Below are 24,082 nucleotides of genomic sequence, written 5' to 3'. Positions count from 1 at the left end.
TTAGCTATATCTCTCTGCTGCCGCTAGCTGATATGGTTCTCTCGTATCCAGTCCCGATCTCGATCTCTCTCCAACTGGGTCGGCCATCCATCGATCGACTCATCAATTCATGCCTCTCGATCGCGAGCATATATGGTCATCATCGATCGATCAGTTCATTTCAGTTGCTGGATGGACCAAATCCTGTGCCTTTTGAGATCGATCGATCAAAAAGAGAAAGGATCAAAGCTATAGGGACCAACAACCAACGGCCGGTCGCCGGCTGGCTCGCACATGCGCATGTCGTAGTAGTACATATGCGTTGGCTGACACACATGATACACGTACTACACGCATCGACTGGTGATATATCGATCCATCTCCATCTCATCTGCATGGCAATGGCCATATGCTGCAGGGAGAGACCACACCACCCACTGTCTCTCTATCCACTACATCTTCTGTAATCTCTCCTATACCTGCGAGTGCATGCAGATCGAGCTGATCAGATGAGATCGATCGATCGATCTTTGCAAAGGCAAAGGAGAGAGAGGAGGCAAACAGGATGGAGAAGGCACTAGCTAGCAGTAGCTTTGTTGCTCAACGTGCAATGCTGGGTGTAGATGATGGAGTAGGGGGGGAGCTAGGGCCAGATCTTGGAGGGAGAAGCCCTTTTGGGGATTTGGTTCTTTGCACAAATGCACAATGCTTGCCGCCGCTAGTGGCCTGCATGGATGGATAGATGGCCCTGGGGTGCCACCATGCATGCATCACCGGACAGATGGATAGATCGCAACAGATCACGGATACATATCGATCGGTACAGTGCAATGCATCCACTGTCAGCAGCTACAATGCTAGTAGCCTAGTACCATATCGATCTTTTTGGTTCTCGGGTAATAGCTCAGTACGACGTACTAATGTGCCAAACGAAAGCATGCATGCAGTACTTCTAGCTGTGGTACAAATCGACAAGTACCACGTACTAGTGTACGCATGGATGTGATTAGGCTGCGTTGGAAGAAGTGTTGTGGCGGAGCAACTCGGAAGCACATGAAACGAAACACGCTTATTATGAACAGAGCTGCTATACGTACGATTTTTTTTCGATGTTTATACGATGAAACGTTTCTCTCCTAGCCCATAAGTGCTCTTGACTGCCGTGTGCGTATGCGCCGTGTGCTCGCGCCCGTTATCGTACTAAGATCGTAAGAAAAAATCGTACGTACATCAATTTCCTATTACAAACCTGAAAATATATTCATTTGATTTTTCTTTTTTAGAAAAAGAAAACTTCTGTATAGAAAATTTTGCACAACACACCGTTTAGCAAATTCAGGAAACGTGCTAACGAAAAACGAGTAATAAGTTGATGTTTTGAGTTGCCAAAAAGAATTCAGCCTTATTTCGTACTCCTCCATCATTGCCAACGAGTAATTCTTAATGCATTTGACGAAGTTAATGTCTAACAATTAAAATTTTAACTACTAGTAACTTTTAAAACTTAAGTTTAAAGACAATACAATGTTATGCATAGATTATTAGTCCTAAAATGTATTTTAAAAAATTAAATATTTACTTGTTTTTTATATATTATAATAGAATCATATAGTAAAAGATAAAGATATATTTTGAAGATCGTTGTCATTGTTTAAGACGTTAAAAAACTGGGAGAGCTACTATATATGGTATATGCACTAGAGTTGTATAAAAAAGATCCAACTCTAATATAATTCTGATGTATAATTTGTGTGCGAGAGAGATTGAGAAATGGGTGGTTTGGCAGTGTGATGCATGCATGGCGGCAGGGAAGGCAAACAAAGGTGGCTACTGTTGGCGCCTCCCTTTCAATGTCTCCAGGACCGTTGACCGATGGTCAACGAGCAGCAGCTTAGACTAGCCACGTGCAGCGCGAGGGGGCGCGACGACGACGCGTGGACTTTTGACTGATGAGGCCGTGAGTGGACTCGCGGCGACGACCTAGTCTCTCTTGACATCGACTAATCCCTAATTAAATTAAGTTAAACCACATTCTTCCCATGATTCATTAGTGTCAGTTAGCCTTAAGAGAGATTCTGCGTGTGTGTGTGCGTGCTTTTGTTTTAAGTGGGGATCGTATATAGTTTGGCCGTGTTCTGGCCAGATAATATTAGTGGCGCTTTTGACCAGAGATATGCACGCGTGATTTCTGACATGTATGGAGACGATCTCAGTCAGGTTAATCTGAACTTGGATTGTAGCTGTTTGTTTAATTTGTAGCGGTCCAGTTGATTGGAACGTACTACTTGGTTAAGACTAATTAATTACCATGTGTTACAAGCATGTGACTTAATACATACTAATTAATTAAATATATAATATTTGGCATAACAACTGTCGAAAAAGGCATACTATTTGGCAGAACATCATATCGATCCTAAGGATAACGCACAGATATATAATATTAAACACTAAATAAATAAATAAAATAGACACGCTAGCTAGACTAGCTAGCTTGGAGTAACGGGGGCACGAAGTCATGTTTAGTTCCCACACAAAAGTTCTACATCATGTCGCATCGAACGTTTAAACACATGTATGAAGTATTAAATATAGACTAAAAAATAACTAATTATATAGATTGCAACTAATTTGTGACACGAATCTTTTAAACATAATTGCTCTATGATTTGACAATGTGGTGCTACAGTAAAAATTTGCTCATGATGGATTAATTAGACTTAATAAATCCGTCTCGCTGTTTACTAACGGATTCTGTAATTAGTTTTTTTATTAGTGCTTAAATACCCTGTGCGATACCCTATATAATACCCGATGTGACACGCTAAAACTTTACACCCCTAGATCTAACACACTCCCTTCGTTTTAGAATGAAAGATATTTTGGTTCAATCATAAGTAACTTTTTTATTGAAAAAAAGTAAGTCATACATCCATTTTTTAAGTAATAGATGACGTCGTTGATTTTTATCACGCGTTTAACCATTCATTTTATTTCAAAAAAATATGTAGGAGTAATTATAATTTATTTTGTTGTGAGTTGTTTTATCATTCAAGATACTTTAAGCATGATTTATATTTTATATATTTACATAAACTTTTGAATAAATTGAATGGTCAAACATTTGTTAAAAAATCATCGGATAGAGTACTAACTAAGCAATCCAGTCATATATGTATCTACCAATAAATTGAGCACTCTAGGATTAACATGTTATTTTTTTAATATTTGATGAAAATTTCTAGAGACATTTCGCTAGGTGAGATGAAGTTAAAATGACTTGATTGAATAACAGCATAGCTAGCAAAAAGAATACATTTTGAGATTTAACATAACAATATTCCTCTAATTAAGTTTTTTCCCTTGATATATTTAAGTCTAGCTAGATGCGAGTAAAGATCGTTAGCTTTGAAATAAGATATATAACACATTTTGAGATTTACCAGAAGAAAATCCTCTTCGTAGGTATAGTCAGTTAATAACCTTTTAACATAAAAATCATTCATCTTATTAAAAAAATATATAGTGCTTTCATTTATTTTTCTGTTATCTTTTTACTATTAAAGGTGATTTAACCATAACTTATATTTTCAGTGATTAACTATACCACTTTTCATAGAGAATCTCCCTTAAAATCTATTGAATATAGATATAATATGATTATAGTATAATAACATTGTAATTAACTTATATTTAATCATACAAAACTCAGTGTTATGCAAACAAAACTCAGTGTGAAGGCGAAGTCACAGGATCCAGCGCGCGCATGTTTTTTTTTCCTCACCTCCGTGCACGAATCGGCTTAAAGTACACCTGACAGCTAAAAATTTGAAAGATGTTTTCTCTGATTTTCTATCAAAATATATTAAGCAAATCTGATACACTAAATATAAATATGATGAATGATAAAAGCGCGTTGTAGCATGAACGATTTTTAAATATGAAGAATGTTCAAAAGTCAACAGCCTCCTATCTACTACATCCATTCCTAAATATTTGACGCTGTTGACTTTTTTAAATATATTTAACCGTTCGTCTTATTCAAAAACTTATGTGAAATATGTAAAACTGTATATATATACATAAAAATATATTTAACAATAAATCAAATGATAAAAAAATTAATAATTATTTAAATTATAAATAAGACAAAGGGTAAAAAATATTTAAAAAAGTTAATAGCGTCACGAAAGGAGTAAGAGTACGAGGCAGAGGAAGTCAATATACAAAACGACGTTCTTTGCATTTGCTTCTTGGATGGTCCTACCTATGTTGCTCAATTTCTAAAATTACCGACCCCAGACCCAGAGCTGGCATCACGTGACTTGGCCGGCCGGACGGCGGAGTATGGGATCTCAGTATCTGTCTAGCTATCTCAGTTCCAGGGTAGCACCCTCTGCTCTATAATCTTGTAGAGATTTCGTGGCATTAATTATGTTTCGAGTTGTTAATTAGATTTTCAATCCAGCCATTATTAGTTTGCGCAAGTGCAAACCGGCCTGCAGGCTGCAGCTAGAATCTCCAGTTTTTAATTAATAAAGTAAATATCAACATAGGCCGACCAATCCGTGCTACTGGATTTGCGCACAGCTGCACGTGTACGACCGACGAACGTGCGTCGTACTTGCGAGAGTGTATACCTTCACATACATTCAACCATATAGTATACTCCATATAGTAGCATATCTATTTTTTACAAGCAATATATAACACCATTGATTTTTATATATATTTTATCATTCGTCTTATTTAAATTTTTACAAATATATACAAATATAGGTCATGTTTAAAGAACATTTCAATGATAAATTAAGTAAGAATAAAATAAATAATAATTATATTTTATGTTTAAAGAACATTTTAATGTTTACGTGCGTACGTTCGTAGTAGTGAGTGTGCGTGCGTTGTGAGTGTCTGCATTGTACTGTGTAATTCTAAAAAAAAATAATAATCATATTTTTTTAATAAAATAATAGTCAAACATATTTTAAAAATTAACAATGTCGCACTCCCTCCGTCCCATAAAAGGCAATATAGTATTAAGATGTGACACATTTTAATACAACGAATCTAAACATATAGGATGTGTCACGTCGTAGTACGAAGTTGAATTTTTTTTGGACGGATGGAATATATTATAAAAACGGAAAGAGTACAATATATCTTGGGTGTAGCTATATTTATGGCGCCATATTTTTCATAAAAAAATAGTCGGCATGTATTTACATTGTAATTCTCTAAATTACATATGTAATTATAGTGTATTTACAATGTAAGTCTCAAAATTACATATGTAAATATTAAAATTATATATGAAAATTCAAAAATTACATACTAATTACATATGTAAGTGAGGTGTAAATGAGGTGTAACTACTATGTAAGTGGCTGAAAAAAAATCAACTGTAGCATGTGGCGCCATATTTCTAGCAACTCCGTATATCTTTAGTTTTCGCATAAGAATACACGTATATGGTCGGTACAATTATGCAACTCCGAGGGCAAAGCTAGCGCTGCTGCATCACGGCGCGTTAGGTCACGCAATGAACTGGATAACCAAATCTCATTTTTCATGGCGTATAATTTCCAAAATCTCGATGAAAGTGACTGGAGTACTATATGCTAGTAGCAAGTAGTACGTATATTAATTTATTTTCTATACTAGTACAGCTAGCTAGGGTGTGGTGCAGTGTTAGCAACATTTCTTGCCGACATGTACACACTTGAACTCCTATGGCGTTCATTTGAGTATCTTTCTGCATGCAGCTGTGTAAACATTATCTGTAATTGTTGCGTACGCCAATAAGATTAGTTTGTGCTATTATTCGCTACAATCATCTCTGACTAATCTGTCAATTTTTCTACTGTGCTACTGCGAGGAATTAATGCACGGAATGATCATCGTGTTTTCTTACGACATATTGCTGGTGGCGGGGTGATCGTCCTCACATCCTGTGTTGATAGATTTGGCTGATCAGATCGACTAGTCGTTTCCAAATACTCTTTTACTAATTGGTACAGTTAATCGTTAACATCGTCGTGCAGGAACCCCACACATACATATATATTACCTCATTTTTCATATATAGCACCATTGATATTTTAACAAACACTTAACTATTCATCTTATTAAAAATTAAATATAGAAAACTAAGTTATAATTAAAAATTTTGATGATTAATTAAGTCACAATAAAATAAATGATAATCAACGGCCCCTACTAAAAATGACTTTTTTGAATGGGCACCCCAATAGTTTACGGACGGATCATAAGTGTTCGTGTATGTAAAAATCGATCCTCATTTTTCCATACAGCTCCTTAAGATATTCGTATGAAAAAAATATTTTTTCGAACAGACCGCTTAAAATATCCGCACACGAAAATAAGGGTATTTTCACATGCGGGACTCTTATCTCACCCGATTGCAAAAAATACCCCTAGAAGTTTCCCACTCCTTTTTTTATTCTTCACTCTCTCATTCTCTCCCCCCCCCCCCTCACCCCCACTCCACTCCTCTCCTCTCCCGCTCTCTCTCCCCATCCGGCGGCGGCGGGCAACGACGATGGTGAGGGCTTCCTCCTCCCCCCCCCCCCTCCTCCTCTCCCTTCTCCTCCATCCCGACGTTGGTGGAGGGTTCGAGCAATAGGGGAGGGAGGAGGAGGGGCGCGATGGCGTGGATTCAACGGCGGCCACCCTCCCTCCATGCAACGGTGGCGGATCGACATTGGGGAGGCACTGGAATGGCAGATTCGGCTCCGGCTCTAGCTCCAGCAACGGGAGCGGGCAGACCCGGCTGCCCCTAGCCGGCTTCGACCAACGACGGCGACGACGAGGAGGGCAGCGACGGTTTCTAGGGTTATGTTTTCGTGATTTCTAGTTTCTTTTTTTCGGATTTTTATTTTTACGTGCAGACGACATAAGCACCCACACGCGAAAATCGTACTTTCGCATTACAAAAATAGCGAGTTCCGTAGACCATTTGGTGCGTGCGGATCGTTTTACCACCTGTGAAAACCAGATTAGACCATATGAAAAAACCGGAGTCATATATTAAAAAACAAGCCACAACAAAATAAATGATAAATAAATGATAGTCAACGCGTTATATATTAAAAAAATAAACAAATGTGTGTGGGTATAGAATTAAATTTGAAAATACATTGTTTATTCATTTTTTTCTTATAAATATTCGGGATGTAAAAATTTTTGCGTAAATATACTGTCGATCTCGCACAACCATTGCGCGAGAATGACGTGGGAATGACGTCGTGGACGGTATCGCGCGGCGAAGGCGCGAGACTGCACGGTATCACGGGACAACAGCGCGAGACCGCGCGGTCTCGCGGAATGGTACAGCGAGACAGAACGGTCTCGCGCAAGCACTGAGCGAGACTGGTGCCATGCTGATTCAATTAGCGACTAATTATCTTGACTAGCGAATTATTAATTAAGCACTAATTAGGATAATTAGTTGCTAATTATTATTAGTTAATTGCTAATTAAGTAATTAAGCACTAATTAAATGGAGCCGGTGGACAGTTTCGCTGTTTGATTCCGCGAGACCGAACGGTCTCGCTCTTCCACTGCGCGAAACCACGCGCTCTCGTGCTTTTGCTGCGCGATACCGCCCATGACGTCATACCCACCTCGGTTTCGCGCAACGGTTGTGCGAGATCGACGGTATATTTACACAAAAAAAAATTTGCATCCCGAATATTCATGAGAAAAAAATTGAATGCATAGTATATTTTTAAATTTAATTCTAAGATGTGGGCCCTGTGATTCTATGAAGAGGACCGAACGTAGCAACCAAAGCAGATAAACAGTACTACTCCCCGGCGGCCCGGCCTAATGCCCCGGATATGGTTGCAGTTGCGCAAGGAAATCTTATGCGTGCGTGCATAAGGATCGTGTGCCCGTACGTGCGTCTGTTCATGTATGCGTGTGTGGGTAGTATATATACATGAATATGTCACAGTACGTAATGCACTCGTAAGCGTTCATTCTAGCTATATATACCCACATCTTACACCATGAAACTATCTCGTTTCAAAATATTCCTCTCAGCAAAAAGGTCGTTTTCAAACCTTAAGTACTTGTGTGGTCGTATTCCTATATATTCCACACATCCTCCGGTAGTTTTTTTTTTATGTAGATGTTTAATTTAAATTTGTACTAATTGGGATTGGACTTTTCTTTAAGAACGAAATCATATGGGCGTGGGCACGTACCACCTTGACAGACAGGCACACGCTGACAGTGAAACGGAAATCCTAATTTGGATCGGTGTACGCTAGCTCACGATTAACATGACAGACACGTGCAAATTAGTATATATCAATTTCCCAGAATAAAAGGTAAAAAATCACCTACAAGGCTACAAACACGTATATAGTCGGATCAAAATAATCATCGTGAGGTGCCAATAATTAAGGTAACGGTGTGGAGCAAGAACCCAACAAAACCAAAAACCAGACACGGCCGTACGGTGACATCAGAAGAGATGTTCTCGCTAGCTACGTGCTGATCATGCAGGACATCGTTGGTTCGCTTGCATGTGCAATGCCGGGTGACACGATCGAGATGTGATGCGATGCGATCTCGGCGCGAGTTCATGAGGATGAGCCAAAATTAGTGCTCGCCTCATCATATCCCCGGAATTTGACTGTTTGAAACGCCTGCGCGCAGGATCGATCGGCTACGTTGTCTGTACGCGCGCGGCGTTCTCGCGTGACGCACTTTGGCAGATCCATCCCGCAAGAGATCATCTCGATCGGCGCGTCCTCTCCTCCCCGTGCGGGCCGGGACAAACCGTGTCGCGTCACGTATTTTATCTCCGTATATCTCACGGCCTGCAGTCCGGCTCTCGCTCGATCGCCCGTCCGTGCGTGCATGAAACCACCATCAACACATGCTCGTGTCGATCGATCTGTATACCACGTACCACTACGACTACGCAACAACACATGAGTAGGTTTTTGCTCTCAACATGTTCCGTTTTTTCCCACTAGAACGTAGGTTGTGCTAGCTTTTAATTCTGGCACAAGGTTGTTGCAGCGATGTGCATTTATGTGCCAGTACCGACCATGTGTACCAAACTAATCGGATTGATCGATCGATCGGTCCAACGCGCGAGGTGCCGGCCTGTGCACGCGCCTATCCATTGGCCGCGCCGCGGAATCGTACGTACCGCTAGCTGCTGGGCTCGATCGGTCGATGGACCGGCCGGTTCCCTTTCGTTGTCCCACTCCGCCGGCGACAACTGTGCATGCCGGACCGAGACACGCCGGATCCTCGGCCTGAGCCAGCGGCCGGCCGGGGCGGTTCCACCAGGTGCATCTCCTTTGATCGATCGATCGATCTCCTAGACATCATCGTTGTTAGTGATCAAAGATGTGATGGGCGGTACGTGCAGCATTGATTGCTCGGCGTGACGATCTCTCCAATCGGAGCGATGGAGCGGCACTTACGACGAGCAGAGACAGGACCTCCTCCGTGTCATTAGGAAAGGATCGCACAGTGGACAGATGATGACAATTGACAGTGCTGGTAACAATGATGATATCCTTATATTAAAAAAAAAGAAGAATGATAGGTGATATATATACTACTCCGTAGCATCACAGTATAATTGAGGAGAAGGATTTTAATCACTCAACGGCCGGTGAGCCGTCCAGAACTACGCATCGATCAATCAACGTCTTTTAACATCGACTAAAAATGTTTGCGTGCCACGGTTACTAGCGACACGAATATATCGAGTATATAGTGGAGTACTACGTGAAGGGATCAAATCAAGGTGGATGAAGACGTACCGACACGCCATCGCCTTCACGTTATTACATCCTAACGCTGTGCACAGTACGTGCCCGGTGCCCCTCGATCGCCCTCGTCTTATAAATGCAGAAGTTGACGCCTGGCGTACGTGACGGGCTGACCGGCATGCATGCATCGCGTGCTACACAGGTGAGGGCCGGCCGGGAGCTAGCAACGCACTCGGGACGGCGCGCTTTAACGCGCGGCCAAATTAAGCAGCGCCGCGGAACACACAGGACTCGACCGATCGGCACGGGCGGGCGCGCGAGCTAGGTGCCGAGGTGGCGACGTCGCATGGGCGCATGCAACGCCCAGCAGGCACGCACGCGAGAGACCCGACCGATCGACAAACGTGCGAGCAATTCGATCCGTGGGACCGAATCGGGCAGGGGGATCTCTCGCGATATCGATCGATGGCGATCGAGCGCCGGCGGCCACGCGAAACATGCACGGTCGTTGATTTGCTACGAGAGCCTACGACTCGAGCAAGGCATAGGCACACGGACCACTGGCGCCGCGCCGGGCGCGCGCGCGGTGTCGGGTGGCCGATCGGCTAGCTATAGGCTGCTGCATGCTGGATCGGAAGGGAATAATCTTAGGTCGACTCCAGATCGACGACTTAGGTAAGCATATGCATGGGAATGTCCGTTTGCTGCTGGATGGTCCAGTAGATGGTCCTATAGCTCGCAACGTACGTACTGCCATTACTAGAAGGAATGGAATGCGATCGATCGGTCGATTTGCCGGAACACGGCAATTAATGCTGCATTAGAGCAAGTTCAATAGTATAGCCAACTATTGGCTCTAAATCATATATAGCCAATCTAATAGCTCATTCATATAATAGTTATCTATAAAAATATACACATCATTAATACCTGGTCTTACCTCTCATACACTCATAATGTATTGGAGTTCGTGTTGCAGCCGGCTTTAAATCTGTAGCCCGCTTTCTTCTCTCTCTTCTCTTTTCTTCTCGATATGTAGTTATAGCTAGCTTATAGCCTGCTATTGTATCTGCTCTTATGCTCTTGCGACTTGCGAGGCCGGTTTTTGGTTGCTATTGACTTGATTTTTAGTCTTTAATCTAATTTTTTTCTGTTTGAAGAAAAAAAAATAAAAGCATTATTTATCCTTTTTATTACGTAGAAGACGCACACACATCTCAACACACGTGTTCAAAGAGACAAAGACTAATGATAGATTTTTTTTTACTTTAATCCATACGGTTCTGACTTTTTAATTAGATAACGATATGGACTTGAAAATATATTCTTTGACTATAATTTTTTTATTGTGCATATAAAAAGTAAGTAAATATTTAAAATATTTTTAAGACTAACATATGTATTACATATCATGTTCTAGTAGTCTCTTCAATCCAAAAACTATTAGCAATTAAAGTATTAATTGTTTGACCTCTGTCTAGTTTAAAACATCAAGAATTACGAAACTGGATGACTGTAGTACTAAAATTTGAAAGTTGTGTATCACTCCTTATTTGGTTTCTCCTACATTACTCGATTTTTTTTTGTTTCAGAATATACCATCTGAAAACTCAAAACTGCATGTGCTATTATCTTTTACTTTTATGCTCCCAATTCATTGTGTGCATTTATTGTGTAAACAACGATCCGACATTTATTGTACCTCCCAATTCTTCCCTCCTCCCATCTATCCACATCCACTATCCGTGGAGTCGCTTTAGTTAGGACGATAGCATCGTTTTGTATCGGGATGACAGGAATGCATGCATATCTCACACTTCTGAAAGCTCGGACGCACTAAACTAAGGATTGATTAGAAAGAGTGGTGAGAAGAGGAGAGAAAAGAAAAATGTGCCTCCATAAAGCAATATATGGGCCGGTAATGTTTCTGATTTGTAGGATAATTTAAGAAATGTTTTGTGTGCTATGGATGGGTCGTAATCTAAGGGCCCCTTTGAATCACAGGAATAAAAAAACAGAGGAATAGGAAAAACATAAGATTCTGACAGGAATGTAAATGTAAAACAGAGGATTGCAAAACACAGGAAAAACATAGGAATGACCGTTTGATTGGACCACAGGAAAAACACAGGAATTTGAGGAGAGATAAAGACTCAAATGATTTCTTTCATGAGGTTCTAACTCTTGTTAAAATTCCTCCAAAACTTGTATGGGAAGAGGCATTCCATAGAAATTTCATAGGATTCCATAGGGTTTATTCCTTTTATTCAAAGGGCTTTGTAGGAAAAAATTTCTATAGGAATAAAATCCTCTAAAATTCCTATGAATTTCCTTTGAATCAAAGGGGGCCTAACTATACGTCGTAGGTGGGTTAAAATTTTATTCTGTTTCAAAGGTGTATTCTTTATTTTTTCACAAAAGCGCAAAAGAAATGCACGTAAGTATAGCAGTAGAAATAGTGTTTTTTTTTGTTACATAACGCAATTGACCAGACTGGCCGTTAAGGTGTATTAATTCTTTTATTAATTGGCATATTTTGATATGAATCATCATGCAAAAAATAATACATTTGACCAGCATCAATTTGTTTAAAACAATCCAGATAAACTACGTAAAACATATTACCTGGTGCCATGAAATCTTTTTATGAACGTTATATTATACTCCCTCTATATTTTAATGTATGACGCCGTCGACTTTTTATCTAACGTTTGACCATTCGTCTTATTCAAAAAATTATGTAATTATCATTTATTTTATTGTGACTTGATTAATCATCAAATGTTCTTTAAGCATAACGTAAATATTTTCATATTTGCATAAAAAATTTGAATAAAATGAATAGTCAAACGTTGGTTAAAAAGTTGACGGCGTCATACATTAAAATACACGGAGGGAGTATATACTAAAGCTGAAGTAAAAGAAATGCAACATGAAAATAAACATTTCGGTGAGCTTGAAACATCAGTGTGGGCTGATTGATTACGGCAGAGCGTGCAAGCAAAACTAAAGCCGCAGAAATGCTTTACGTATTTTGAGATGAGGCTGGGAAATTAAAAGGTATGTCGTCACTTGAATTTTGAATTGGAAATCGGTACTACAAACAGTACACTTTGTGCTGTACGTTCAGACCACGCAACATACCACAGGTACTGTACGTATATATACGTGCGTACAACACAAGTTGATAATCGATCATGACCTCCTTGCATTGGTCCCTATAGCTAACTCAATGTCTTGGATCGATCAACAGTATAACAACTTATAGCTCGCGCATGGCTAGCTGGTTCTTTCCATGTACGTTTGGTACATGATTGGTGCACCCGTATCAAGTTGCAAATCCACAACATGCTCGCGATCAATTGAGAAATGGACCGCTCACTCGGTTCACACACCATGTATGTATATATATATATCCAATCAAGCCCTCTATAGTGTGACTAGTACTGTCTCGATTTATTTCTTCTCGATGAACACTCATTTTTTTTTTTTGCTTTTATGAACACTCAACTATCTTATATCTCAGCCAACGATTGAGCCACATGCCTTACCCTTACATCATATTACTTGAATGTTGGCGTTTGATCCTTATTTGATGAAGCTCGAGATTCCGAGTAGCGGTGAGAATTAGTTTAAAAGGACATGGATTTTAAGCTTTGTATTCTAAACTCTACAATTACATTAAATACACATAATTAATTTTAAAAATAAGCTGCAACGGCTAGAATCTCTAAGCCACGGATATCTCAGAGCTAATACGCCCGACTGCAGGATGCGATCATATCCGGATCACCTTTTATACCTATATACCTATATAGAGAGCTAGATTTAACCTAGCTCGCACGACCAAGCACGTGTACGCACTACGCACTCTCTACCGTGAGTTAATTCGCGCGCGTGCATTAACTGGAGTCTGGAAATGGTCTCTGCTGGCCTGGCCGGCCGGATCGACCCGGGCGGCCCCGCGTCGCATCATGTAACAACTCTCACAAGTCGCTCGTATCCCCACCCGCCAACCATGTCTTGTCCCTCACGTGCGCGCGAGCACGTACATGTGAGAAAATACCATGTCCTCCGCTCCGATTCCCCAGCGCGCGCCCCTCGGCCGGCCGAAACCAATGGCCGAATTCTGGTGGGCGTGGCGTGCGGTGCAGCGCCGCAGGGGGCGTCGTCGGATGGGAGAGTGTTCGGAAAAAAAGGCGAAAAGGCGCGGACGCAGCGTATCCTGCCGCGATCCTGTGCAATCGAGGATGTGGATGGACACAAGCGACGGTTTGCTGTTTGCATTGATCTCTCTCCCGTTGTTCTTGCCGTTAGGTGGCGCCTAGCGAGCTACGGTTGGAGCTAGCTAGCCATCCACGCAAGCAGCCTAGTATGAGATATACGGAGCATGTGTGTGCGCAAGCCTGCAAGGCCATCCACTGTGGGAAGGGAGGGCAGCCGCAGCCATGCCTTTTGTTGACACACTGAAACCGAGATGTTGACCATCAGCTGCTGTTATTACTACTAGCACACTGCTAGTTGCACATCTTTCTCCTTTTTAGCTGAAGATTTGGTGCAGCTCGTACTTTGGTAAAATGCCTTCCTGATCCCGCAGAAAGCGAGCGGATTCGGGGTAAAGCTCGATGCTGCTGTAGATTCTCCCCATCTGCATGCCCTAACGAAAGGTTGGTCAAGATACGGAAACGGGAGAGGATCTTGATTTCTTTTGGTTAACTACCTGATCTCATCTCCCTAAAAAAGCTAGTTAGCGACTCTAAGATTGGATTATAGTACGTACATTTGGGCCTTCCCTCGAGTTAACACGCCTAAAGAACTCATCTAGAAAGTTCATCGCACATGGCAGCACCAGGACGGGGAGCCGGCCGGGCGGCGTACATACGTCGCCTTAGATCCCATTTGCCAATTTGGATCATATCGATCAAAGTGAACTAACCCAGCCAGAATGCAAGAGGAGAAGTGAGATCTTGTTATCTCTGAACCTCTTGTCGTTGGTTCAGTATGATATAAATTCAGGCCGATCACTCGATCCCCGATTTGTTTCCCTTTTTTCTTTTGCGATTGGAGTACGGATCTAGTTGGGCGTGGCTAGCTGCCTGCCTGGCTTAGCTGTAATTCCGAATTCTGCACCGGCCATCATATGCTGGGGCGGGCGAGTCAGGCGCGACCGCGCGAGATGTGCATGAGTCGTGGCGCGTCACGGGAGTTGTTTATTCAGGGGGGGCGGCCGTGTTGTGCTCCTGCGTCACTCAGCTTTTTCTCTCTCCTATCCTCCTCGGTCTCCCCCCCTTTCCCACTTTGTCAGTCGTCACTCCACCACCGCCTCTCTCTCCCCGCCTCTCGCCTATAAATACCGCCCCCCTCGCCTCGCCACCAACACTCACCTCACCATCATCTCTTCTCCTCGTGCTCGTCACTCGCGAGCAAATACATCGCCATCTCTCCTCCTCCTCCTTGTCGTCATAGTGCACGCAAAGAAACACGGTTTGCAATGGCGTGGTGCTTGGTGTTCATGGTGTTCTTGATCTACTGCCTCATCTCGACTGTCGGGCTGCCGGTGGCGCCGGCCGACGAGGCGGCGATGCAGCTGGGCGGCGTCGGCGGTGGGCGGCTCAGCGTGGAGCCGTCTGATGTGATGGAGGCGTCCCTTGACTTTGGGCGGCTCACCAGCGCCGAGCCGCTGGCCGTGTTCCACCCGCGCGGGGCCGGCGACGTCGCCGCGCTGGTGAAGGCGGCGTACGGGTCGGCCAGCGGCATCCGCGTCTCGGCGCGGGGGCACGGCCATTCCATCAGCGGGCAGGCCCAGGCGGCCGGCGGGGTGGTCGTGGACATGAGTCACGGGTGGCGCGCGGAGGCGGCGGAGAGGACGTTGCCGGTGTACTCGCCGGCGCTCGGCGGGCACTACATCGACGTGTGGGGCGGCGAGCTGTGGATCGACGTGCTCAACTGGACGCTGGCGCACGGCGGGCTCGCGCCGCGCTCGTGGACGGACTACCTCTACCTTTCCGTGGGCGGCACCCTCTCCAACGCCGGTATAAGTGGGCAAGCCTTCCACCACGGGCCCCAGATCAGCAACGTCTACGAGCTCGACGTCGTTACCGGTGAGCACCAGACAAAACCTGTACAGCATCTCCTCAAACTTCTTCTTCCCCACCTCCTCGCCCCACCCAACCTTCCGCCATGCAAGCACACACGACAGTTATCCCTCGTAAGTTTCTGACGCGTGTCCGTCACCGCGATTCTTTTACAGGGAAAGGAGAGGTGGTGACCTGCTCGGAGTCCAACAACCCGGACCTCTTCTTCGGCGCGCTCGGCGGGCTCGGCCAGCTCGGGATCATCACGCGCGCGCGCATCGCCCTCGAGCCTGCTCCTCACAGGGTACACCCCGAAATCCCACCCAGCCCAGCCGTCACACCCACCACTGGCTGCGTACGTACGCACGCGCGACACAGTCACACACATCATCGGATCACCTCACTCTTCTCCTCCTTCCGTTGAGCTGATCGAGCGAGCGATATGATGGCGCCGCTAATCTACCCGTTCGCTCCCCGTGCGACTTTCCCTTTTCTCGGCGTCATCTCACTCTCCCTCCAGGGCTTGGCACGAAGCGCGACGTGACGACGACCCCGTTCTTTTGCGTCACCGCCCTCGCTTTCCAACTAATGGCCCAATAGGGAACTGAGGCATCAGCGAGTAGCCATGCAAGTGGCGGCCGGGCGCGCCACGCCGCGCGAGGGAAAGCGAGCGATTGATGCGCGCTGCTGGCTGATGGCCTCTCGGGGGATCTTTTTGTTAGGTACGGCAATTTCACCACATGTCGATCGAAACCCCACAAAGGGGCACGGGGCACCCAATTGAAACGTGTTGCCAATTGTGGCCGTCGCAAAGGAAAGTCACCGTTGGGAGCTGACACGTAGGACAGGATCGATCGACCAGCGACTGAGCAGGGGGTAGTGTTAACTTTATGTTGGGTCGCTGTTGAGGTCTACGGTCTCCGAGAAAAAGCGTCTGGAGATGGGATTTTTTTTTTTTGTGTGCGCGTCGGGTCAGGTAGTGGACCAGGTTGGTTGGGAATTTGGGGCCGACCCGATTGGTCGACCGAATAGTTTGTGCTGACCAATTGGTGGTCTGCTTATAAATATACTCTATATAGAAGCGTTTGGTTAGCTGATCGTGCGATCACTCACAAGATTTTGTTGTCATATGCAGCTCAATTAGCTAACTAATCCATGCTAACTAAGCGTGTGTGATCTAACGCTGATTAAGCTGTGTCCATATGATCGGTACGGCCCGTGGGTAATAATAATTTATTAATTTGTCGTTCTGACCTGCATTGCCAGGTTCGCTGGATCCGGGCGCTCTACTCCAACTTCACCGAGTTCACCGCGGACCAGGAGCGGCTCATCTCCCTGCAGCACGGCGGCCGGCGGTTCGACTACGTGGAGGGCTTCGTCGTCGCCGCCGAGGGCCTAATCAACAACTGGAGGTCGTCCTTCTTCTCGCCGCAGAACCCGGTCAAGCTCAGCTCGCTCAAGCACCACTCCGGGGTTCTCTACTGCCTGGAGGTCACCAAGAATTACGACGACTCCACCGCCGTAACCGTCGACCAGGTGCGTGTCCGTCGTGCCGGCGCGATCGCGCGGCCGGCGCCGTCTTTCCTGATTCACCAATAATTCTCTGCCTCCCCCCCTGACCGCCCATTTGTTTATGACGAAATTTCTTAATTATTCCTACTGGAGTAGTTTAGTACTCTAATGGCAGGGCACCTAGTCAATCATTGGGCCATGTTTTTAGTTAGTTATGGGCGGTTTAGTCAAGCTCTCTAGTGTAATCCAAACCCTTGATGATTGTATGATTGCACCCACATGCTGAGCACAGTGGATCGGTGGATCTTGCAAACGTACTAGTAGCTGTCTAGATCTTAGTCCCACTGACAAAACATGCACTATTTTATCGACCACTTAATTAATCAATTAATTACGCAGTACTAGCTATTACCACTAGTATAGTACTATACGCAAGTGATGAAAAAGAAAGACGAAGTAGATCATTCTAAACTAGGAGTTTAAATAATTAGTTTCGATTTTTTTTTCCAGGACGTGGAGGCGCTGCTGGGCGAGCTGAATTTCATCCCGGGCACGGTGTTCACGACGGACCTGCCGTACGTGGACTTCCTCGACCGCGTGCACAAGGCGGAGCTGAAGCTCCGCGGCAAGGGCATGTGGGAGGTCCCGCACCCGTGGCTCAACCTCTTCGTGCCGGCGTCCCGCATCGCCGACTTCGACCGCGGCGTCTTCCGCGGCGTCCTCGGCAGCCGCACCGCCGGTGGCCCCATCCTCATCTACCCCATGAACAGGCACAAGTAAGCAGCTCGCCACACTCATGCCCCCATATACTATATCCAGCCAATCTACCTGTCGTAACAGTAATCCAGTAGCACTCGCGCCCGCAGCGTCACATGAAGCGCGGCCGTCCTCTCACATGCGGCGCAACACGGGAGGGCGCGGGCAGGTGGCCGATGGGCTGCGGCGTGCGCGCCCGCGCGCGCGCGAGAGAGGGCGTCCCATGATTGGCGCGGGATAAACAAATATACCTCCAGATGGGCAGCAGATTGCACAGGATGGATCGTGCTGCCGCCATACTTTAATTCCGAAACGCAGCCGCCGCATCTCCGGTGACTGGAATTGGCCGCGGACATACCGCGCACTAGGGCGACAGGGCCCTATTCTAATCGCTGCGTGGTGGCGCTATGCCAATGCTAGGAACAGAACAGAACAGACGGGGGGCGGGCGCATCATCAGTCACCTTCACCGCCTCGCGCCGACCGGTTATTCTAACCAGGGCGCGCGCCGCTCCCGTTCCCAATCGCCTTTCCACGGCACCAGTTGTTAAGCTTCGCTAGTGGCCAGATTGCACATATGTGTTGGCGCTTTCACATTAGTACTTAACCTGAAAGGACGTGTCGATCAGAATCAGCACAGATCTTGCTGCTAACTGTTGTTGCTTTTCCTACTCTGCTCCAATCTTTCCTCTCTCTTTTTTTTTTCTCGGTGGATTTAAATACTAAAGAGAACTTGATTTGCGTACGTTGCAGGTGGGACCCGAGGAGCTCGGTGGTGACGCCGGAGGAGGACGTGTTCTACCTGGTGGCGTTCCTGCGGTCGGCGGTGCCGGGCTCGACCGACCCGGCGCAGAGCCTGGAGGCGCTGGAGCGACAGAACCGGGAGATCCTCGAGTTCTGCGACGAGGCCGGCATCGGGGCCAAGCAGTACCTGCCCAACCACAAGGCGCAGCGCGAGTGGGAGGCCCATTTCGGAGCGAGGTGGGCTCGGTTCGCGCGGCTCAAGGCCGAGTTCGACCCGCGGGCCATGCTCGCCACCGGCCAGGGAATCTTCGACTCGCCGCCGCTCTTGGCGGAGTCCTGAAACGAAGACGATCGACGAACAAGATGACGGCTAGCTAGGCGCATGTAATTAGTAAGAATCATAGCAGGTGATTAGTTAGTCTTAATCTGATGTGTAGATTCCTCGCCCCATAAAAAAAAAATCTGATGTGTAGACAATTCTGTACAGAGGGATGTATCAGTTTCATGCAAAATGTGTGCAATGTTTTTTTGCCGGTAAAAGTCGGCGTCTGCCTCCAGTTCCTCTTCGAAGCGTCGTAGTTACCCAAGGACGAGATATCTCAATCACTGATCCATCAACAGGTTCAGGCCCTGTTCCGCATGGACTAGGAACAGATTAGTGACAGAATCTGGCTCCTTGGCGAGTTGTATCGTGGGTGAAAGTCAAGTTCGAAAGGGAAAGAAAGGATGGTTACCTGATACACGTGTTTTGGCCCGTCGGTCCATTGACCAATACCATACCAGCAATGCCTACTGTAACTCCTGTCTCCGTTGGGGCCTCACATATACAGTAGTATTCTAGGTTGTTGCACTACTCCTAAACAGCATCAAAGGTCGAATTGTACTACAACTAGTACTCAAACTATTGACAGTACCAAGGTACTATACTACCCAACTCCACACTGCAAAAGATCCTACTTCCGTGGCTGCAAATTCCGTTCTTCCGTTCATGCACTTAAGCTGCTCATCGACCCGTCAGGCAGTGCAACGTCACGAAGGCACGGAGCATGTCCACTTTAGCATTACACAAGACCGAGAACTGAAAATCAGGCGAGTGGCGACGCGCGCCGCGCGGAGCCGAACAGAACAGAAACGCCGGGTTCCCGGGCGGATCAACGGGATGGCCCGCCCGCTGCCGAGCAGCAAATTTGCCCAGCTTTGGTGCGTGCGGAGACGATGCGTAAAGACGAAAAAAGCAGCGAGACCGCAACAGGCGCCGGCAAGGGAAGGGACGGCTTCGGCGGCATGCAGCGGCGGGAACGCGGCCAGGTTCACCGGCTCTTTTCCGTTGATGCGCCCACGCGGCGAAGTCTCTCGCCTTTGACATGGCACCCGTGTTGCTCCACCCGTCCGTCCGGTCCCCCGTACGCGAACGCGACTACGCGAATGGCTGGCTGTTTGGCATTTTTGGCTCTACCAAGAGACGTCGCGAGGAGTCGAGCAAGGACGAAAGCGTCGTTCCCATGCCTGACGTGCCGAAAAGAAAATGTTTGTCTTCTCTGCACCATGAACAGAGCTGCGATATGGCAGGATCGATCCCTCTTTCACCAGGGATGCAGGCGGTGGCTGCCCGGTCTCATCGGCAAAAACTCCAATTAAATTTAGTATTGATGAGTAAATTGATGATAAAATTTCTATAGAAAATATTGAAGTTTGCTCGAGCTAAAAAAAAATCTTTCAGCTCCACGCCTCCACCACTGAATTCGGGGTGTGAGATTGTACGGTGATGCTGCTGCACTGTGGCTTGATGCCCTGAGCCTGATTGTCTGATAATTTGATTGGTGCCTGTGAATGTGATTGCTGTGATTGATTGGTGTGGCTCCGGAAAATCTGGATGCTGGACTCGAATGGTTGGCGCCATTAACCAGATCAGTAGAATAATACCAGTTCCGTTCTAAAGTAATTATTTTTCTACGATTAAACTTTGTGTTAAAATATTTATCACTCTAAAGTAGTACTCCATCACCCTCCATTTAAATTTCTCCCTATTACAATTATCACTATATACTCTTAACCATACATCGTTAAATAAGGGTTACTATAGTTTTTTTTTAAAAAAACGTTTATCTATATTTAACTAGCTAGAATGATAAATACTTCCTTCATTTCAGGTTATAAGATATTTTGACTTTTATCAAAATCAAACCGCTTCAAGTTTGACTAGGTTTATAGATAAATATAGTAATATTTACATTACCAAATTAGTTTTATTAAATTAATAATTAAATATATTTTTATACTAAATTTATCTTAGGTAAAAAAATTGATATTTTTTCTATAAACCTGATTAAACTTGAAACAGTTTGACTTTGACCAAAATAAAAATATAACCTGAAACGGAGGGAGTATTTTGGTACGAGGAAATACTAACGGCAATCTTGTTCGGCATAAGAACTTCTTCAGGTTTACAAGGGTTCACGGAACTCGTGGCCCAACACACGGGAATGATTGGGCCTGCAAAAAAGGTCTCTCATGGGCCTTGACCTGTCTACTCCATCTTAAGGTTGAAAATTGATGTCCCATACTCCCATTTTTAATTAGATTAGTCTGTCGCAGACATGAAAAATCATTTTTCACGTAGGCAAGTGAAAAAGGCCATGTTTTGCGGTCGCTAGAATCTTTTGTTCTCATGAAGTAATATGTTGCTTCGTTCAAGCAAATTGAATTGCAGACAAAAAGAAAATCGGACTATTAATATAAGGTCCATGAAGTTGCCCCCAGGATTCGTCCTCGAACTCACGCCCTTTGCGGTTGTGTTAAGTAGTATCAAACAACATGTGCAGCAGTCCGCGTGAGAAACTCAGAATTCATTTACTGTAGTACCTCGAACAGCATCTACTGCTTGAGACGTCAAATCGAATCTACTCCTATGTATGTATATGGCCGTATCCGTATGAGCAGAAGTATTAGAAGCTTAGGAATAAAAGCAGTAGCAATACCTGTTCTGTTCCTAATCCAGACGACCAGCATTAGCAAAGTCGAAAAAAATCCTTATCCCCAGGTTTCATGTTCTTGGCAAACCACCGAAGTTGATCAATTCCTGGTTGCTTCGAGACAAACCCATGTGGAGCAAAATAGCAAGTTAGTTCATGGTTTGTCCGTACGTTTTTCAGCAACCAAACTTGAAACAAAAATCCATCACGCTTTATTATAAAACTATTTATGATCATAAAGTACAGATAGACTAACAAGGCAAGTGAACGGGTAAAAAAAAAACTTTTAGAGTGTTGGCACCGGTGTCATTAGCTTCAAGAAAAATGATTTACTTCTAGATGCTTTTTTTTCCAAGCTTATTTATAAATTTAGTTTTTAAAAGACTAAAACACAGAGACATACACATATATATATCCAATCACCTTTAAAAGGCTCAATGATCATCTTGATCTTGGATTCTCGATGGGAAACCCTCTAAGCACCTCGGTGGCTGAACCCATAGGTTGGCCACTGAGTGTTGGCTAAAGCCAACCACAAGAGTTGTGATGAATAGTGGAGACAGTCGGGGCTCTTCGTAAAGGGAGGGGGATGGGGTTCTGCAACTGAACTGATAGGACAATAATAGATCACCCACAAATCACTTTGCTTTGAGCTATGGGACTGTCTACTGGTAGAAAAAAAATCCGTCATGCTTTATTACAAAACTATTTATGATCATGAAGTACAGATAGACTAATAAGGCAAGTGAACGGGTAAAAAAAACTTTCAGAGTGTTGGCACCGGTGTCATTAGTGTCAAGAAAAATGATTTACTTCTAGATGCTTTTTTTGCCCGAAGCCTATTTATAAAATTAGTTTTTAAAAGGCTAAAACACAGAGACATACACATATATATCCAATCACCTTTAAAAGGCTCAATGTTCATCTTGATCTTGGATTCTCGACGGGAAACCCTCTAAGCACCTCGGTGGCTGAACCTATAGGTTTGCCGCTGGGTGTTGGCTAAGGCCAACCACACAAGAGTTGTGATGAATAGTGGAGACAGTCGGGGCTCTTCGTAGAGGGAGGGGGATGGGGTTCCGCAACTGAACTGATAGAACAATAATAGATCACCCACAAATCACTTTGCTTTGAGTTATGGGACTGTCTACTGGTACAATTCTCGTCGTCAGATCTGCCAAAACAAGGTTTACAATATCAACATATAAACTTCTTCATTTTTCTTTTGTGAAAACTAGACATTTCGGTCCGACTTGAGATAGCAAACCATTATGTAAACATGACATTTTTTAATCAAACTAAAATTTAATTTTTTGATAAAATTTAGCCAAATTCCACCAGCAATCAATGGTTTTCAAATGGTTCTAAAAAACTGAAATAACCTCCTGAGAGCATTTTTTTAGTGCCGGTATGATTCACATGAAAAACAAAAGAAACTGCCAAGTTATCTATACATGTTAGATGATCTCGAATATCGTGTGACGCATCATACTTGATCGACTAATAAATATCCAAAAATGGATATTGGAACGTATTCACATGATGTAGCCCCTCTACACGTCATCAATATTATCTCCGCAAAATCAACTTTTGATTTTATTCTTTTTATGTTTATACCGCGTCATAAAAACAAGGTACATGTGAAACCGTACTAATCTACTTCACGCCATCTCCCGCGTCCCCCTCTTCTTATATTTCACCTCCACGCCCCCCTTCGTCTACCTGCTTGAGTATTCCCTACCTTCACCATAGGCGGAGATCGAGCTCCACATACGGTATTTTCTACTAGTACTCTATTTTTTTTCTCTTCTATCACCATTATGGTTGAATATTTCCTTTTTCAAATCCTTAACCCTCGAAACCACAGACACCATTGTAGGTTTTTTCGCGACCTCGAATCATCTCCGATGGTGTCGGCCAGGCGCGCCACCCATGCGCGCTGGCGACGCTCCGTGCAGAGTAAACGGGAGATTATATGGTATCAAAACAATGACTTATACACCAGACGAGATCCACGCAGTATGTTACTCTCTATTTCTTTCTTTCTTCTTCGTAGATCTAGATATATGATTTCAAAACTTTGGATACATATAGTTTTGAGGTCTTCCATGGCGTACGGTGAAAACTTCCTTTTTGCACGGCCCTCCCCACCATTGAGATCACCGTTTTTTTTTTTTTTTTTTGCCTATTTGCGGCGCGCCCCGGTCGGCCGTCCCTGTAGCTCAGTCCACCCACCGCTCTCACTTCCATACGCGGCCCGCCGCACGGGTGCGCATCTCGGC

The 24,082-nt window shown here is 44.6% G+C and overlaps 1 protein-coding gene across 3 annotated transcripts; it reads left to right on the top strand.

Moving 5' to 3' along the window:
- Positions 1-15,135: 15,135 nt before the first annotated feature.
- LOC127781609 (cytokinin dehydrogenase 5) lies at positions 15,136-19,384 on the top strand. Of its 3 annotated transcripts, XR_008019246.1 has the most exons (6): positions 15,136-15,844; positions 15,994-16,121; positions 17,084-17,353; positions 17,840-18,105; positions 18,181-18,739; positions 18,838-18,924. XR_008019246.1 is itself a non-coding variant. In XM_052308947.1 (5 exons), the coding sequence occupies exons 1-5, from the start codon at positions 15,235-15,237 to the stop codon at positions 19,166-19,168; spliced, it is 1,605 nt and encodes a 534-aa protein (XP_052164907.1). In that variant the 5' UTR covers positions 15,136-15,234; the 3' UTR covers positions 19,169-19,384. The 3 variants fall into 3 exon arrangements, 2 of the variants coding, with proteins under 2 accessions (XP_052164907.1, XP_052165629.1); XM_052308947.1 differs by lacking the exon at positions 18,181-18,739 and having other exon boundaries at positions 18,838-19,384; XM_052309669.1 differs by having other exon boundaries at positions 18,181-18,968.
- The last annotated feature ends 4,698 nt before the right edge of the window (positions 19,385-24,082 follow it).

This window comes from Oryza glaberrima, chromosome 1 (assembly GCF_000147395.1).
Source record: "Oryza glaberrima chromosome 1, OglaRS2, whole genome shotgun sequence".
Lineage (NCBI taxonomy): Eukaryota > Viridiplantae > Streptophyta > Magnoliopsida > Poales > Poaceae > Oryza > Oryza glaberrima.
The sequence above is the reverse complement of the archived record's forward strand: the minus strand, read 5'-3'. Positions and strand labels throughout refer to the sequence as shown.